General features: G+C 46.0%; 1 protein-coding gene across 1 annotated transcript in view; it reads left to right on the top strand.

The window, feature by feature from the left end:
• Nucleotides 1-17,628, top strand: part of LOC146772736 (myeloperoxidase-like) — a 60,905-nt gene that overhangs the window by 10,313 nt on the left and 32,964 nt on the right. The window contains exon 3 of the mRNA XM_085638797.1: nucleotides 16,632-16,755. Within this exon, the coding sequence (XP_085494923.1) occupies nucleotides 16,632-16,755 (124 nt within the window). The remainder of the gene's footprint in view (nucleotides 1-16,631; nucleotides 16,756-17,628) is intronic.

The raw sequence follows: 17,628 nt of genomic DNA, 5'->3' as shown, positions 1-17,628 counted from the left end.
AGTGAAGTCACACTCCTCACATACCTTTAGGTCAGTACCAATGTTAAATGCTCTAAACATCCGAGCTAACGCTAGTATAATTGTATGCACCTCAGTGGACACTCCCATTAATAAAATGGTAATCACTGTTTTCCTGAATGACGCGTCCTACATAGTTGTTTTTGTGCTCCTCTCAGAGCTGCACGTAACATGGCAAGCAAATTTTCCCAGAATCCCAGAGCTATGTACAAGGCTGTGAAGCATGTGACCTGACACAGGGGGAAGGGGTGGGGTTAAGTTAGGAACCTGTTTCCCTAATAATCTTGGAAGGAAGCATCTTTTGACAGAAAAACAGGATTAATGATCAAGAAATTAGTTTTTTTTTTAAAAGGTCATGCTGTGAACCTGGTAAATTAACACAGGGGCACACTTTATTGGAAAGTAGGGTTTCAGACTGCAACTTCTTGTGAGGCTATTTACAAAATTGGTGAGCTGCTAGTAACCTCTATATTAACTTAAATGACTTTTGATCTTTCCAACTGGTTCTACAGTGTTGGTCAACCAAGGGCGAGATCCAAGTCAAATTTTAGGGTTCTCCATTATGGTATACATTTATATATACCAAATTGTAGAAAGGGACAATTATAATGTTGCTACATTAAAGCTGAAACCTACAAGGTCGAAGAAAATGAAAGGATTGTGTTATTCATAAAGTGGAGGCACCAACCCTGAAGATGAATTTAGTGGAATGATTTGCAATTCAGGCAGGAACATCTTTGTGTACTAAACATTTAAAGGGAGATTTAAATAAAACTACTGTTTCAAACAAACTATATCATCAAAAGGGTGTCAATAAGCCTGTCCCTCAGATTTCCTATTCAAGGTCTTTGTAGCCATGTACAGACTAGTAGGGATTTGCAAAACCTGAAGGGACCTTCCCAAACATTTTCTATCTTACTCCTTGTGTTATATTGTTCATTGATTTTATTTTCATCTGTTTTTTTTCTTGCCAGGAAGATACCCCTAAAGTGGACTGTGTGGTGGGTCTAGTGCTGGAATTTAAAAGAAAAACAAATGTCTCTGACAATGTTTAGACAAAATTTTGGAGAATAATTATAGTGTTAAGAATATTGAGGACTAAAATATTGTGAACGCAAGTGTCTATAGCTAAGCAAAGTTTTACTATATATAACTCCACTTATATGTATCTTGACGGTATGTATAGCTTCGAGGTATGCAGATATGGAGTTAAGAATAGTAAATCTATACTTACCTATTTGCACTTACCTTCTCAATATTTTGGTCTTCAATTTTTTTGGCATGATATACTGTCCACATGATAATTTTGTTTCTGTTATTCTGTCAGTGATCCCTAGGAAGGACAAAACAGTGCTGATCACTGCACCTTCAATAGTGTGAGCCAACATCATTAACATGGTGGCTCTTGTTGCGAATGGGCCACCAGGTCAAAGATTTCTGCCAGTGAAACTGGCTAAGCCCCTTTGGAATAACACAAATAGTTTCTCTACCTCTAAATCAAAGGTGGGTAACTGCAAGTGCATCATTGTGCGAGCTCAGTCATTTTATGGCCGAAGTCCATTAAAGTCTTGGAGATACATAAAGTCCAAGGAATTATCCTGTTTCACACTCATACATGCATGTGGAAGTTCAGGCAAATCGTTTTTTTCGCAACTACAAAACCACTTTTGGAATTCTGGGAATTGTAGTGCAGATCGCCTAGCTTCTTCTCCTCAGAGGATGAAGGGCTGGAGAGCTTGAATAAATGCCATTTCTTGGCAAGAGGATGATGTGTCTACTACCTCTTAATTCAATCTCTATATTGCAAGTGATCTTTGTCCAGCTCACCTAGCTGGCATGGAACTTGCTGTTCTTTCAGGTTAGTAGGCTTGGTTCCAGGGCGTGCACAGGAATGCTCTGAATCCAGGTCTCCAAATGGGATTTTATTCAGTGACATCAACAGGGAGCCGGTAGTCATCGTCGCCCTTCGGAAGTGACGTTTCAGTCAAGTGAAGGTGAGAGATTCTCTACACTTGGTAATTGCTTGCAATAAATCTTTTTTTTAAATCTACAGGTTGGTTGAAAGTTAAAGAAGCCACAGTTTACATCTGAGATGTAGGGCTTGAGGTCATATCACCAAATCAAAACCCAGGGTGGGCATTTTGCACACGCTGATCTGCGAATGGGTGTGCAATTTGCTATGTAACTTATGTACTAAGAGGTTGCATCACAGCTTGCCCATTCTCCAAAGGATGCAGAATGTTCTGCCTCATAAACATCAATTAGGCAGGTCACAGTTTGCGACTCCCTATTGTGGTAAATGAAGATGCAGGGAGTCAGTAGTAAGGTGGAAGAGGATCAAGGTTTATTCTTAAGGTAGTAGTCACTGGTTACAGGTAAAGTAGGTGTGATGGAAGCCCCACCGGAAGCAGCATCCTTGCTGCTAAGCGCACGCAACTGACACTCTACCAAACCATGCACACACCTGCATTCTAACTTTATCACAATCACTCTGGCTGAGCAGCAGAGGACATAACACTAAGGGGAGAATACACAGCAAAGATGAAGAGACCACACCTATATTTGACTGGGTGAATGCAAGAGGCTTCCAAGAAAACTGCAGACCTCAGTTCCTACATTTGTATTGCCAAATGGCAAGCTTGTTTATAAAGCAGTCCGTTGTCCATTAAAGGGACATGTTTTAATTTTTTTTCCCATTTAGGAAAACATTGGGTGAGTAGGCAGTGGCATCTAGATCCCTGCCGACTCCCCAAGACCACATATATGTTTCCCAATGGGAAAGCTAACCTGTGGGGGAAGCGGTCATTAACCATTGATAGATAACTTGCAAATTGTAAATAGGCATGGACGCCCATGTTACACAACTTCCTATTTGCTGTTTGTAAAAGGCTGCAAATGCTATTTTATATGGTACCTTCATACCATTAATTTTCCATGTTGTAATAAGTCTTTTTGCAGTTGCAAATCCTGTGATTTTGAGAGTCACATTTTTACAACGGAAAAAAAGACTTTGTATAGAAATATATATTTACAAAATTAATTTCTTTGTAAAATGAGAATTGAAGAAATGCTATTATTTACAAAGATACAGGCACACATTGCCAGTGAATGTAGGTGTTCAGGGCCATAGGTTACCTGAGGTCATCATTTAGGCAGAGCTGTTAGATTCAGATCCAGGAAGGCTGGTGCCATGCCAGGTTTTCAGGATTGCCACATATTTCTCATAGTGGGTGGGATGTTTGTGTCATGAAATTCTTGCATGAAATCTGTGCCTCTCTGATCTATGCTGCAGACCCACCCATTGGCATAGCCTCACAGAAAGGGTTACTGCATACATGGCTCAGATTCTGTACATTTCCAATGCCACTGGACTGAGCATCAACTGATGGGAGTCTTGATGACTGAATGTATGTTATCTGGACCTGATTGAGGCAATGGGGCAAGCAGGGGTTACTAGGGCAAAACTGGTGCTTGGAGACTTTTATCACAGCTGTCCCAGGCCCACACCTATGATGGCCCTACAAACTGAATGCCAAGTGCACCCTTTCAGCATAAGAGCCTCAATATAGTGGGCGAGCAGTCCAAGGCTTTTCAGGAAAGTAGTATGGGGGGTAGAAACACAGGGACCTTTAGTTACCCAGCAGCATGGAATAATGATTGTCTTTTGTAGAAAGGAAGATCTTTATTATATGAAAATGAAGTACCATATAAATGAATATGAACTGGGCGCTACAGGGAAAATAGACAAAAACATATCGCACCTAGAATAGGCTCATTATGAGTAGTATAATCAGACTTTGGAGTTGGGACCCTTAAGTCAGTCCTTCAATTTCCCAATCACTCAATGCCCACCGATCCCACTGTCGCTTCTTCCAGTCCAGTCAGCACAAGTTCAGAAGTCCGGGAGATACCTGAGTGTAGCGGCAGCGGGGTCACCAGCTTGAAGCCCTCACTCCGGAGTGCATGTGCAATGGCCCATCTCCATTGATACTGCTTGGATGCTTTGTGCGGAGTGGTACTGGTCAGCAACTATGGCTGCAGACTCCATCGGGGGCCCATGCACAAAGTCAGAGTAGCCACTTCCAGAAAAGGGAAGGGCCCACCACCCAGCAGAGCCTGTGAGACTTCAGTGTTCGTCAACTGCCCATGACTACTTGGCAGTAGAGGTTGCACAGGCTGTCGGATGTCTGGCGTAGACCTTTGAGACTGGAGACGCAGTTATATCCCTTTTCTTCTCCGTGGATTGCGTAGTTTGCCAGTCATGGTTCAAACAGCAATGGGAATGCGGGGAGATCCCACCGGCACTCTGGTCAGCTCCTGCCTTCTATTTTTCTTCGTGGTCACAGATTGCCAATGCTGATTTAACCGAGGTTTGGGAGATCCACTCCAACACTTCTCTCTGGCTCTTCCATCACTCTCAAAGTAATAGGACCCTTCTGGGCTGTCCCTTTCACTTGAACACAGGGTTTAGCCTCCTCTGGGCAGCCTACTCCAGGAGTGGGATCTTGTTGTCCTCACTCCCAGGCGATCAGGGAGGCTCCAGTAGCAAGGATCTCCCACATCTTTCACAGGAGCTCCCTGTAGACCTCCTAGTGAAGGCCACTCAACTCTGAGAGACTGGCTTCAGCAGCAACTTCCCAGTGAAGGCCGCTCACCTCTGAGAGACTGACTGCAGCAGCAACTTCCCAGTGAAGGCCGCTCACCTCTGAGAGACTGACTCCAGCAGCAACTTCCCAGTGAAGGACGCTCACCTTTGAGAGACTGACTCCAGCAACAACTTCACAGTGAAGGCCACTCACCTCTGAGAGACTGACTCCAGCAGCAACTTCCCAGTGAAGGCCGCTCACCTCTGAGAGAGTGACTCCAGCAGCAACTTCCCAGTGAAGGACGCTCACCTCTGAGAGACTGACTCCAGCAACAACTTCACAGTGAAGGCCACTCACCTCTGAGAGACTGACTCCAGCAGCAACTTCCCAGTGAAGGCCGCTCACCTCTGAGAGAGTGACTCCAGCAGCAAGTTCACAGTGAAGGCGCTCACCTCTGAGAGACTGACTCCAGCAGCAGCTTCCCAGTGAAGGCCGCTCACTTCTGAGAGACTGACTCCAGCAGCAGCTTCCCAGTGAAGGCCGCTCACCTCTGAGATACTTACTCCAGCAACAACTTCTCAGTTAATGCTGCTCACCTCTGAGAGACTGACTTCAGCAGCAACTTCTCAGTGAAGGCCCCTCACCTCTTAGAGACTGACTCCAGCAGCAACTTCTCAGTGAATGCTGCTCACCTCTGAGAGACTGACTTCAGCAGCAACTTCTCAGTGAAGGCCGCTCACCTCTTAGAGACTGACTCCAGCAGCAACTTCTCAGTGAATGCCGCTCACCTCTGTGAGACTGACTTCAGCAGCAACTCTCCAGTGAAGGCCGCTCACCTCTGAGAGACTGACTCCAGCAGCAACTTCCCAGTGAAGGCCGCTCACCTCTGAGAGACTGACTCCAGCAGCAACTTCCCAGTGAAGGCCGCTCACCTCTGAGAGACTGACTCCAGCAGCAACTTCCCAGTGAAGGCCGATCACCTGTGAGAGACTGACTCCAGCAGCAACTTTCCAGTGAAGGCCGCTCACCTCTGAGAGACTGACTCCAGCAGCAACTTCCCAGTGAAGGCCGCTCACCTCTGAGAGACTGACTCCAGCAGCAACTTCCCAGTGAAGGCCGCTCATCTCTGAGAGACTGACTCCAGCAGCAACTTCCCAGTGAAGGCCGCTCACCTCTGAGAGACTGACTCCAGCAGCAACTTCCCACTGAAGGCCGCTCAAAGGCCGCTCACCTCTGAGAGACTGACTTCAGCATCACCAGACCTTGATCTTCACCTGGTATTCTACAGAGTGCCCACCCTTTGATCAATGGAACATATAGAAAAAGGGGGGATGTGGAAGCCTTTTTTATAGTCATATTGCAACAGTAAATATTGATTCCAATGTCAGGGTCCTGCTACTGGTCCACGGGGGTTCCTTCCGTTAGTGTATCCCTGGTTTCTGCAGCGCAGACGTTATCCGTTTTTCATATGATGGTTTCCATCGATGGTAGTGATGAGGCGTATCTGAAACTGTAGCACCCAAACCATGAGCACAATTATGCATGAAGACCTTGCAACTGGCAGCTATTAGACTTTGGGAATATCACCACCGAGGGAGACAAAGGGGGCCGGCCCTGCTGGATGACTGCTTCTGCCCCACAAAGGAGACAACTGACTCTACAGTCGCACTGCCTTTATCGAGGTGCTGCTCAAGAAAAGACAATCAGTAAACCTCGGCTGAAAAGGTCCCCACTGCATGATTAAAGCATGCCTATAGCAGCCCTCTCTGAATCCTGCTGGATCTCAGTGTATATATATTTTAATACTAAACCCAAAGCTCAGGCATTCAAGCAAAGCACCCTTCCAGCGAGGGGAAGCTGTCCCTCAGCCTCCATCTTGTGTCATGTCTTATTAGCGGTGATTGAAATGGATCTCACCGGGCTCTCAGTCACACACTTGCATTCGACAAATCTGCACTACCAATCACCTTATGTCCACCTGATGCACATACCACTCTCTCAGGGATGACTGCAAAGGTTCACTATGGTAGTGAAATGTACACAAGAGAGGCCAATTGAGCTCCACTTTTCAAAGACAGGCCCGCTAAATAAACATATGTTTGATCCGCCCCTCCAGACCGCAGAGCCACGCTCTGGGTCTCAAAGTATGCCTGATACGCCCCTCCAGACCGCAGAGCCACGCTCTGGGTCTCAAAGTATGCTTGATACGCCCCTCCAGACCATGGAGCCACACTCTGGGTCTCAAGGTATGCTTGATCCACCCCTGTGGACTGTGGAGCCATGCTCTGGGTCTCACAGTATGCTTAATACGCCCCTCCAGACCATGGAGCCACACTCTGGGTCTCAAGGTATGCTTGATACGCCCCTCCAGACCGCATAGCCACGCTCTGGGTCTCAAGGTATGCTTGATCTGCCCCTGTGGACTGTGGAGCCATGCTCTGGGTCTCAAAGTATGCTTGATACGCCCCTCCAGACCGCATAGCCACGCTCTGGGTCTCAAGGTTCGCGTGATCCGCCCCTGTGGACTGTGGGGCCATGCTCTGGGTCTCAAGGTACGCTTAATCCACCCCTGTGGACTGTGGAGCCATGCTCTGGGTCTCAAGGTATGCTTGATACGCACTTCCAGACCGCAGAGCCACGCTCTGGGTCTCAAAGTATGCTTGATCCTCCCCTCCAGACCGCAGAGCCACGCTCTGGGTCTCAAGGTATGCTTGATACACCCCTGTGGACTGTGGAGCCACACTCTGGGTCTCAACGTATGCTTGATACACCCCTCCAGGCCATGGAGCCACACTCTGGGTCTCAAGGTATGCTTGATCCGCCCCTGTGGACTGTGGAGCCATGCCCTGGGTCTCAAGGTATGCTTGATACGCCCCTCCAGACCACTGAGCCACGCTCTTGGTCTCAAAGTATGCTTGATCCGCCCCTCCAGACCGCAGAGCCACGCTCTGGGTCTCAAAGTATGCTTGATCCGCCCCTCCAGACCGCATAGCCATGCTCTAGGTCTAAAGGTTCGCTTGATCCGCCCCTGTGGACTGTGGAGCCATGCTCTGGGTCTCAAGGTATGCTTGATCCGCCCCTGTGGACTGTGGAGCCATGCTCTGGGTCTCAAGGTATGCTTGATACGCCCCTCCAGACTGCAGAGCCACGCTCTGGGTCTCAAAGTATGCCTGATATGCCCCTCCAGACCGCAGAGCCACGCTCTGGGTCTCAAAGTATGCTTGATACGCCCCTCCAGACCGCATAGCCACGCTCTGGGTCTCAAGGTTCGCTTGATCCGCCCCTGTGGACTGTGGAGCCATGCTCTGGGTCTCAAGGTACGCTTGGTCCGCCCCTGTGGACTGTGGAGCCATGCTCTGGGTCTCAAGGTATGCTTGATACGCCCCTCCAGACCGCAGAGCCACTCTCTGGGTCTCAAAGTATGCTTGATACGCCCCTCCAGACCATGGTGCCACACTCTGGGTCTCAAGGTATGCTTGATACACCCCTGTGGACTGTGGAGCCACACTCTGGGTCTCAACGTATGCTTGATATGCCCCTCCAGACCATGGAGCCACACTCTGGGTCTCAAGGTATGCTTGATCCGCCCCTGTGGACTGTGGAGCCATGCTCTGGGTCTCAAGGTATGCTTGATGCGCCGCTCCAGACCGCTGAGCCACGCTCTGGGTCTCAAAGTATGCTTGATAAGCCCCTCCAGACTGCAGACCCACGCTCTGGGTCTCAAAGTATGCTTGATAAGCCCCTCCAGACCATGGAGCCACACTCTGGGTCTCAAGGTATGCTTGATCCGCCCCTGTGGACTGTGGAGCCATGCTCTGGGTCTCAAGGTATGCTTGATACGCCCCTCCAGACCGCAGAGCCACGCTCTGGGTCTCAAAGTATGCTTGATACGCCCCTCCAGACTGCAGAGCCACACTCTGGGTCTCAAGGTATGCTTGATACACCCCTGTGGACTATGGAGCCACACTCTGGGTCTCAAAGTATGCTTGATACGCCCCTCCAGACCATGGTGCCACACTCTGGGTCTCAAGGTATGCTTGATACACCCCTGTGGACTGTGGAGCCACACTCTGGGTCTCAACGTATGCTTGATATGCCCCTCCAGACCATGGAGCCACACTCTGGGTCTCAAGGTATGCTTGATCCACCCCTGTGGACTGTGGAGCCATGCTCTGGGTCTCAAGGTATGCTTGATGCGCCGCTCCAGACCGCTGAGCCACGCTCTGGGTCTCAAAGTATGCTTGATAAGCCCCTCCAGACGGCAGACCCACGCTCTGGGTCTCAGAGTATGCTTGATAAGCCCCTCCAGACCATGGAGCCACACTCTGGGTCTCAAGGTATGCTTGATCCGCCCCTGTGGACTGTGGAGCCATGCTCTGGGTCTCAAGGTATGCTTGATACGCCCCTCCAGACCGCAGAGCCACGCTCTGGGTCTCAAAGTATGCTTGATACGCCCCTCCAGACTGCAGAGCCACACTCTGGGTCTCAAGGTATGCTTGATACACCCCTGTGGACTGTGGAGCCACACTCTGGGTCTCAACGTATGCTTGATACGCCCCTCCAGACCATGGAGCCACACTCTGGGTCTCAAAGTATGCTTGATCCGCCCCTGTAGACTTTGGAGCCATGCTCTGGGTCTCAAGGTATGCTTGATACGCCCCTCCAGACCGCTGAGCCAGGCTCTGGGTCTCAAAGTATGCTTGATCCGCCCCTCCAGACCGCAGAGCCACGCTCTGGGTCTCAAAGAATGCTTGATACGCCTCTCCAGACTGCAGACCCACGCTCTGGGTCTCAAAGTATGCTTGATAAGCCCCTCCAGACCATGGAGCCACACTCTGGGTCTCAAGGTATGCTTGATACACCCCTGTGGACTGTGGAGCCACACTCTGGGTCTCAACGTATGCTTACGCCCCTCCAGATCGCGTAGTCACGCTCTGGGTCTGAAGGTATGCTTGATACGCCCCTCCAGACCACGGAGCCACGCTCTGGGTCTCAACATATGCTTGATAAACCCTTGTTGACCGCGGAGCCACGCTCTGGGTCTCAAGATATACGTGATGTGTCCCTCCAGACCCCGAAACCACGGTCTGGAACTCAAGGTATGCCTGATACGCCCCTCCAGACCGCAGAGCCACGATCTGGATCTCAAGGTATGCTTAATACGCCCCTCCAGATCGCTGAGTCAAGCTCTGGGTCTGAAGGTATGCTTGATACGCCCCTCCAGACCGCATAGCCACACTCTGGGTCTCAAGGTACGCTTGATACGCCCCTGTGGACTGTGGAGCCATGCTCTGGGTCTCAAGGTATGCTTGATCCGCCCCTCCAGACCGCGGAGCCACGCTCTGGGTCTCAAGGTATGCTTGATCCGCCCCTCCAGACTGCGGAACCACGCTCTGTGTCTCAAGGTATGCTTAATACACCCCTCCAGACCACTGAGCCACGCTCTGGGTCTCAAGGTATGCTTGATACACCCCTCCAGACCGCTGAGCCACGCTCTGGGTCTCTGAAACCTACATCCTCTCAAACTGAGAACCAGTAACCTCTGCGCCAAAGGTTTGCATTGACCAGTTACCAGCTCTTAAGCTGGTGGTAACTGAATCTCAATGGTGGAAGGGGTTCCTTTCTGACCTGTTCCTCTTTTAGGATCATCGTGGGAACTTCAGCGGGAGTAGACAGTGGTCAAGGGGACCGATGCTGCTCTCACCGAAATTTGTAAAGATGGAAAATTTGTTGTTGTAAAGCAGGCTGTTTTATTTAAGATACTCAGGCTGATTAAAAACAAAATCCATTGTGAAATGCACAGGGATGATGGTCTGATGTCCCTTGCAGGCCACCGTCCTGTGAAGGTAGCCAACGTGCGACCACCCTAATGAGTATTTATTAGGCAAGTCGTTCTGTGACCCCTTCGATGCCTTATTTTGCTATTTACCCTATTAGTTCAATGGTGGGTGCAGAATATAAATCACTGGTCGGAGAAAAATAGAGCGCAAATTTGCAGCTGTTGTTTGTAACCTGTGCAAAAGTACACTTATCCTGTAGACATTTCACTGCAATCAAGTGCCTTCTCCATCCAGAGTGCTTGGAGCCCTCTACCAGGAACTCCCAACTACATTACCATCCATGGGTAGGACCCACCTTTAGACACCACAACCCTGTATCCCATTGAAACAACTTGCACCCCTGCTGATGGCATCAAAACACATTAATCTGAAGGCAACTCATTTATATGAATAGTTCTTATCCTGAAAATCTGGCATATTCCAGCCCTTCTGGATCTATACGCTGCACCTGTGGAGTGGACAACCCAAGGTGAATACTATGTTTGGAAGAGCTGGCCTCAGATTCAAAGGCGTGATTTAGTAATGAACCTCTAAAAATTGATGTCTAGGTGATTACTAGACCGCTGACCTTCACTTTCAACATACAATACTAATCAAATTGAGATGTGGTTGTTACTGACTAATCCTATACGAGAATCATCGGGGCAGACATGGTAAAAGGGGTCAGAGGTAACTCTATCCAATGACGTGTTCTTTAGCTTAGCCTTCATGTCAATTCTGTTGGGTCCTCAACACTTGACTTGTTCCTGTTGGTCATCCTCAGCTAGTCAGCTATTGCAATGCCTATGGTAACCAGCTTCAAAGAAGGCACTTGTAAAGCCCACCTTATCCCTGAACTGAAACCAAAAAGGAAATGTCTGCAGTGGCTCCAAGGAAGTCACAAATCCCAAATCCTTGGCTTTGTACACAAAGCACTGAACTGTTGATCTTCTTGATTACCTCTTTGGGCTGTGACTTCTGCACCATTTGACAAGATCACTACCGGCAGCAATCCATAGCCTGTTGCTGCTCCCTCCAGCGGATACAATACAAACACTTTGGGCCACATTACGTGGTCCCCGGTAATGCTTACGACTCCGCGAATCTGTGGTGCTTCACCCTGAGACTGCACCGGCTGAAATCAGACCCAGCAGAAAGCAGCTGGAGTTTTCAGGAGAAATTCTTGGTAAAATGGAGTATTATCTTCCTGATAGGGGCTGGAAATGATGATTCCCGGTAATTCCACATTTCTAAGGAGACCCTCGGGATCTCACTTTTAATAGTAACTCTGCCGCCCCGTTCAGAGTCACTGATGCCCTTGGTATTGGGAACGATGGAGGAAGGGGTGGAGGAGGGTTTAAGTTACCGGTAAGTATAACGTGGGCATTGTAACGTGGCCCTCTGTGGTAAGATCCCTTCATTTGCATGGTGCAAACCCATGGAACCTTTTACTACTGCCCCATCTCGAGCCGCACCTAAGAAATTGAAGATCTGGATCCGCCCCACTCCCATAAATTGTAAGGATTAGACCTACCCAGCCACCTTCCTTCATACTCCCCACATGCACCTTCCCTTTCTCCTCCTGGCTTCCTGCCTGTTGTGTTCAGTGCTCCAGAGCTGCAACCAATCACACAGCAAGTGTGCATGACAACAATCAAACTGAATGAAATTAAAACAAGGATCATGCCTGGTGGAAATACAAAACCATAGGAGAAATAGACTTAGAACTGACCTAGATGTATCAGAACAAGAACATTGAGGTGTGTTTGTTGCCATCTAATTACAGTTATTAAACCATCTACAGAAATAGAGTTTCCAGGGGTGGAGGTGGAGCAGCGGAAGAATATGTCACCTTGTCGCCAGGACGGTGATCCAAGGCACAACAAACACTTTAGTTAAAACCCTGGTATGAAATAAACTAAAATAGGTTCTCCTGATGCAAACCATAGGCAGCTTAATCTTGGAAGAAATCTTCAAAGACCATCAAATGCAGCTTCCTTTCAGTGATCCTACAAACAGGGTCCCAGAATGCCTGCTAGTAGGAAACCGCGCCTAAGGAGCCATAAACCCAACCTCAACTACAGCCAGTGGTTGCGGGCAGTGGGTACCACTTTGGTTGCGGGGGATGGGCTCGAAGACACGCCGCCCCTATTCCACAGGAACCCCACTGCTAGCTGCCACTTACCAGCTCTCAAAGTCGCTGCCTGGCGATGAATGAAAAACTTCCACGGAGACCTAGGAAAACACAGACACCACAGTGGGGTTTTAAATCAGTTGTAGCCAGATAGATATATGCTAACCATTACAACCTATTTGTACGCCATTGTACGCCTTGGTGGAGGGAAAGATAATGCACGTAGAGTTCTAGGACTACCAAGCCTATGAGGGCACTCACTAGATTTCCTTTACTAGTTCAGGGCTCTGACCCCTCAAATTAAAGTCAGGATCAGGCCAGTAGCCCCTAAACCCCAAAACCATCAGAGTCACACGCTAAGCTACAGATCCAAATTCCTCCAGCAGAGCAAGATGTAGGGACTACTCTCATTTTTGGTGACCGGGACATATTTCTGACCCTTAGAAAGAGAGAGAAAAGCAAAAATGGAGAACTAAGGAGGAAGAGAAAGGAAAGAGTGATGAAAAACAACTGCAAGATTAAGTGAAGAGACAGAACGTGCCTGGTTCACAAAGGTAACTTACACTTTTGAGTAATTTACAACCTTGAGAAAGTTTACTACTTTATAGCTATTGACAAAACCTGAGTGTAAATTTACTCCAAAAGTGTAACTCACACGCGTTAAGTATAGCTTGCAACATGTATATAAACTGCTATATTGCATTATTTTGCACAAAATGTGGCGAACCGTTCAGTATGGAAAATATTTCATGGTTCCCTGTAAGATATGGAAGTTATTTCATGGATCCCTGTGAAATATGGGCTTCATCATCATAATTACAGTCCCAAACCACTCTATGGACTTTACCATTGTCCACTATTTAAGCTAAACTTTCTAATTGTTTACTTGCTATTATAAGAGTCGTCTTGCAAAGAACAGATTCAGTAATCTCTCTCTTCTATGAAAAAAAATGTTTTTTAACAGAGAGCGTATTTTTTTTTTACAGAAATTCTACATTCTTACCTACATAATTATTTTTCGCACCTTCTTTACATACACAACCAAATGGTTCAGAGTTCACTTACAGCTTTCAATAAACATTTCCATTATTTAAAAAAAGGATATTTTAAATTAAGTGCTTCAAAATAAGAATGTAATATAAAATGTATAATCGTTAACTTGTATAATATGGACTTAAATTGTGGTTTATGTGGTCATCAGAACCCCCTCAAAAGGCAATAAAGGAACATATTCAATGGTACCCTTTTTATACATCCTTGCATATGCTGTTATTACTGAAATGGTATGTGTTTACTGTTCTGTTCATGAGGGTCAAAGGTTTCTGTCTAACGCTGCTACTATCCCTCACCAGGAAAAATATAAAAGTTTGCACCTACATGCATTATGTCTCACATCTGGCAGAGTGCAAAATGCCTGATGCATTTCTTCCTTTAGCTTTACATGAATTGGAGACCCATATGGGTTTGTCCCTGTGAAGGCTCTAATAATTGCTTCTCAAGCAGAAACAGTGTTAGCCCTGCTGCATTCGTAGATCCACGGACGCACGCACTTCCTCTATGATGCTCTAAATTGCCTGTTGAACAGTAGTGTGCTACTAGTGCCATCTAGTGGTCATATGGAGCGATACGGTACCATTGAATTCTGAATCTGCTAAAACACGTTTTCAAAGCTAAGGCTGGTGAGGTAATCGTGTGAAGGGAACAATGGACCTCTTCAGTCCTTATGGGGTTACACCAAGCCCTTCGTTCTTCCCTTATATCCTTCCTTTCTTTCTCTTTGTTCCCTCCCTGCCGAACTCTCCCGACTGCTTCACTTCACCTAATATGCTTTGAAGCAACGTTTGGGTGGCGTCAAGCACTATGCAACAACATTTAAAGGCCCGAATAGGGGTATGGTTAAGTCCTATGTACCTATCAATGCAATACAATAAATGGGTTGCATGCAAAATCATAATAGTTTATGGACACCGCCAAAGCACAACACATAAAAACTGTTCTGCACCTGTTTAAATATCTGAGGACTTAGAGATACTGACCCGGAGTTAGATATCCTATTGTACATTATTAGATACAGAATTGTTCAAGCCATAATAATTAAAAGCAATTATGAGAATGGCGAATTTATGGTCCAAAACAGGGTTTAATAGAAACAGCAAACATAAGTTAACAGAGTATCATTATCAATTTGGAAAACTAAAAATGAAAGAAAACAGGTTAGGTATAACTTTATTTAAATGTGAATAAATGGCCCCAGCATCTAACTAAGAAGCAAACTTTATACAATACATTTTATACAAATTCTAAACATCAATATTTGTTTTAGCAGGACTAGGGTGAAAGATGGACCTAAGCATGAGTGGACAAACTGATCAGTGTCAGCTGCAGAGCTTTGAGACAAAAACATCCCTGCAAATTTGAACTTTGATTTGAGTTCAGATCTGATTGGGCGATATAGGGTATTTGAATCCTCATGTTTTTTTAATGAATGTGTTTGAAGTTTGGATGTGAGGGAATAGGATGGGGGCTTGTGAAAATGAATTATTTGAAAATATAAAGCAAATATGCATAATTTATTATGCATTTTGAAAATATAAATCAAGTTATTGATTTTTGTATGAAAAATAAATAGATCTTATTTTCATAAAGCTGGGAGTATATGTTATGGAGCACTGATGAATGGTTTCTTATGTAGAAGAAATACAGGTGATGTGATATTTTGATGGTTTGATTATCTCTCTCCTGACCCTGAAACTAAATTTGGGGTTGACCTTTTGTGTCTACGTGAAGTTCGGATCTTTACAAAGGGGATCATCTAATAACTGTATTTGACTGTTTATTGAGATTATCTGTTGACTCCCAATTTTTCATGATGATCTTTCTCGCGAAAAAGGCTCTTCTAAGGTCCACCTTATAAACTGGGGTCCAAATTCCAATGCCGAAGTTGGAGTAGGGTTTGGAACTCCAAAGGTGTGGATATATCTTACATCCTGCCATTTCTACTTAGAGATTTTGACAAGTCAAACTGCCAGAATCTGTTGGGGAAAAGGACTGGAAAAAAGGGCAAAACTCTTTTACTTATGAAAGTCACATTTTATGGATCATTTTCGTGTGAAAACCTAGAATTACAGGTATATACCACACTGAAAGGCATCTATTCTAAAAGTGGATGATGTGACCAGGTCCAAATGGTTGAAAACTTGTCAAGCAAAAAAGTGCTGAAAGGTCAGTATTTCAGGCCAAGTAATTAAGGTTCATTCTAATGATTTTAAGGCCCACCTTCTGTTTTTTTTTCCTTTCTCACTGGTTTCACTTCTTTAAACTGTCCGAAGACATGCAAGAACTCTACCTTTCACAATCTGTTCATAAATGCACATCGTGTTCATGCTTGTAGTATGCTGCACTTGCCCAACCATATTTACTAGTTACTATACCCTAATAAAATGCTGTTCTGATGTTTTTGATATTAAAATAATTTTCAGCCTTGAATTTAAAAAAAACATGTTTTCCAGTAAAATTAGGACTCTTTTTTCCATGATTGCCATGCATGCCTTAAATCAGGTTTTCCTAAATTGAACCACGGGGCCCGGGACTGTGCCAGATGCTCATCTGAAGCGAGGATGATTGCCCCCTTCCAGGTCGTTATGGACACCGTTCCCAATCCTGAACTTTTGTGGATCACCTAATGCATTCTGGGCACTGTAGTCCTGCTCTGCGTCTATTGAAATAATTAGACTGCCATACCTGAAAACAATTATTTGTAGTGAAAGCTTCTAGACTGGTGTCTGCAATGACAAGGAGTGGGAGAGTTACCCAAGCCAAGTGTCAAAGTGCATTAAATCCACAGTCATGTGGAAAATACAAAAGCCACAAAATCACATGATTGTAGTAGGCATGCCTTTAGCCAGAAAAACTCCCTCTACAGGCACTATTCTTGAAACACCCGTCTTGAGACACCCACACAATCATCAGTTGCTGCTTGCACTTGGTGCATATGTGTAGTCACTATGCATTTATGCATGCTTTCAGTAGACAAGGGATAGGTCTGAATGATGCATACTTTTTGTTTTCTTACAGGTAAGCAGGCCCATGTTTCACAAGCGAGCACTCCTAAATACATTCACTGCACCCCTCAAACTTCAGTGAAGAGCTGCCCACCACAGGATGTGTACAGGAACATCAACGGTGCATGCAACAACAGGTAAAAAATATATATTTTTTTTTAAACTGCTAACGTTTTTTAGGTGTCCGCTGCCGGTGCTGCCGAATGTCAGTGTTGACAAATAGCAAGGCTGCGGAGTCTTAATTCGACCCCCTGTATCTCTCTTACACCAACCTGCATTGTCTCCATATCTTCCTCTGGAAAGCTTTGTTCTTTTTAGTTTGGGCCTACCAGTCAGTGCTTTCACTGTCAGTTGCGAGGCATATTGTGGCTTACCAAGAACATAGAGGGGCTGTGAGCCCGCCCGTTGCTTACCATTGGTTGCCTTTCTTGTAACTCTCATTTGCCTAATTCTTATTCATGTCCCAGCTTGTCAATCTTATGTTTGGCCCGCCCATGATGCATTGCCTCTTTACTATCTCTTTGATTGGCATGCATCTCTGCTTCCACTGCTTGCTTTTCAAGTACTCATTCATTCTTTCTTTAGTGTTAACTATTGACAAACCAATAGGTCAGAAAGGTGAGACCTACTGGCTTTGCCAATGCTTGCTTATTCCTGTTTTCTTCCTTTGTCATCGATTTCCTATCTTCCAGTGTGGGTTCAAAGGTTCACCAATCTCTTTAGCAGCGACTATAACTGTATTCAAGTTAAGTACAGTTTTTCTACATACAGAATGACTCACTGTGCAGAAGGTGCACTAAAGAAGTGCTGAACTGTCACCATTTACATCTACAGAAAAGAGTGAAAAACCAGGACAGAATATTTACTTGTCCTAAGGACACTGCATGTAAGTAATTCTATCCTCAGATTCCTGCTTTCCACCTTTAATGGCTGATCCTGACAGACATCCTGTCATTGTCAAAGAATGAGTGTAGAAGCCATGGACCGGGACATCATAAGAAGTTCAACGA

The sequence above is a fragment of the Triturus cristatus genome, chromosome 12 (genome assembly GCF_964204655.1).
Source record: "Triturus cristatus chromosome 12, aTriCri1.1, whole genome shotgun sequence".
Classification (NCBI taxonomy): Eukaryota; Metazoa; Chordata; class Amphibia; order Caudata; family Salamandridae; genus Triturus; species Triturus cristatus.
This window is presented reverse-complemented; position numbering and strand designations above follow the sequence as displayed.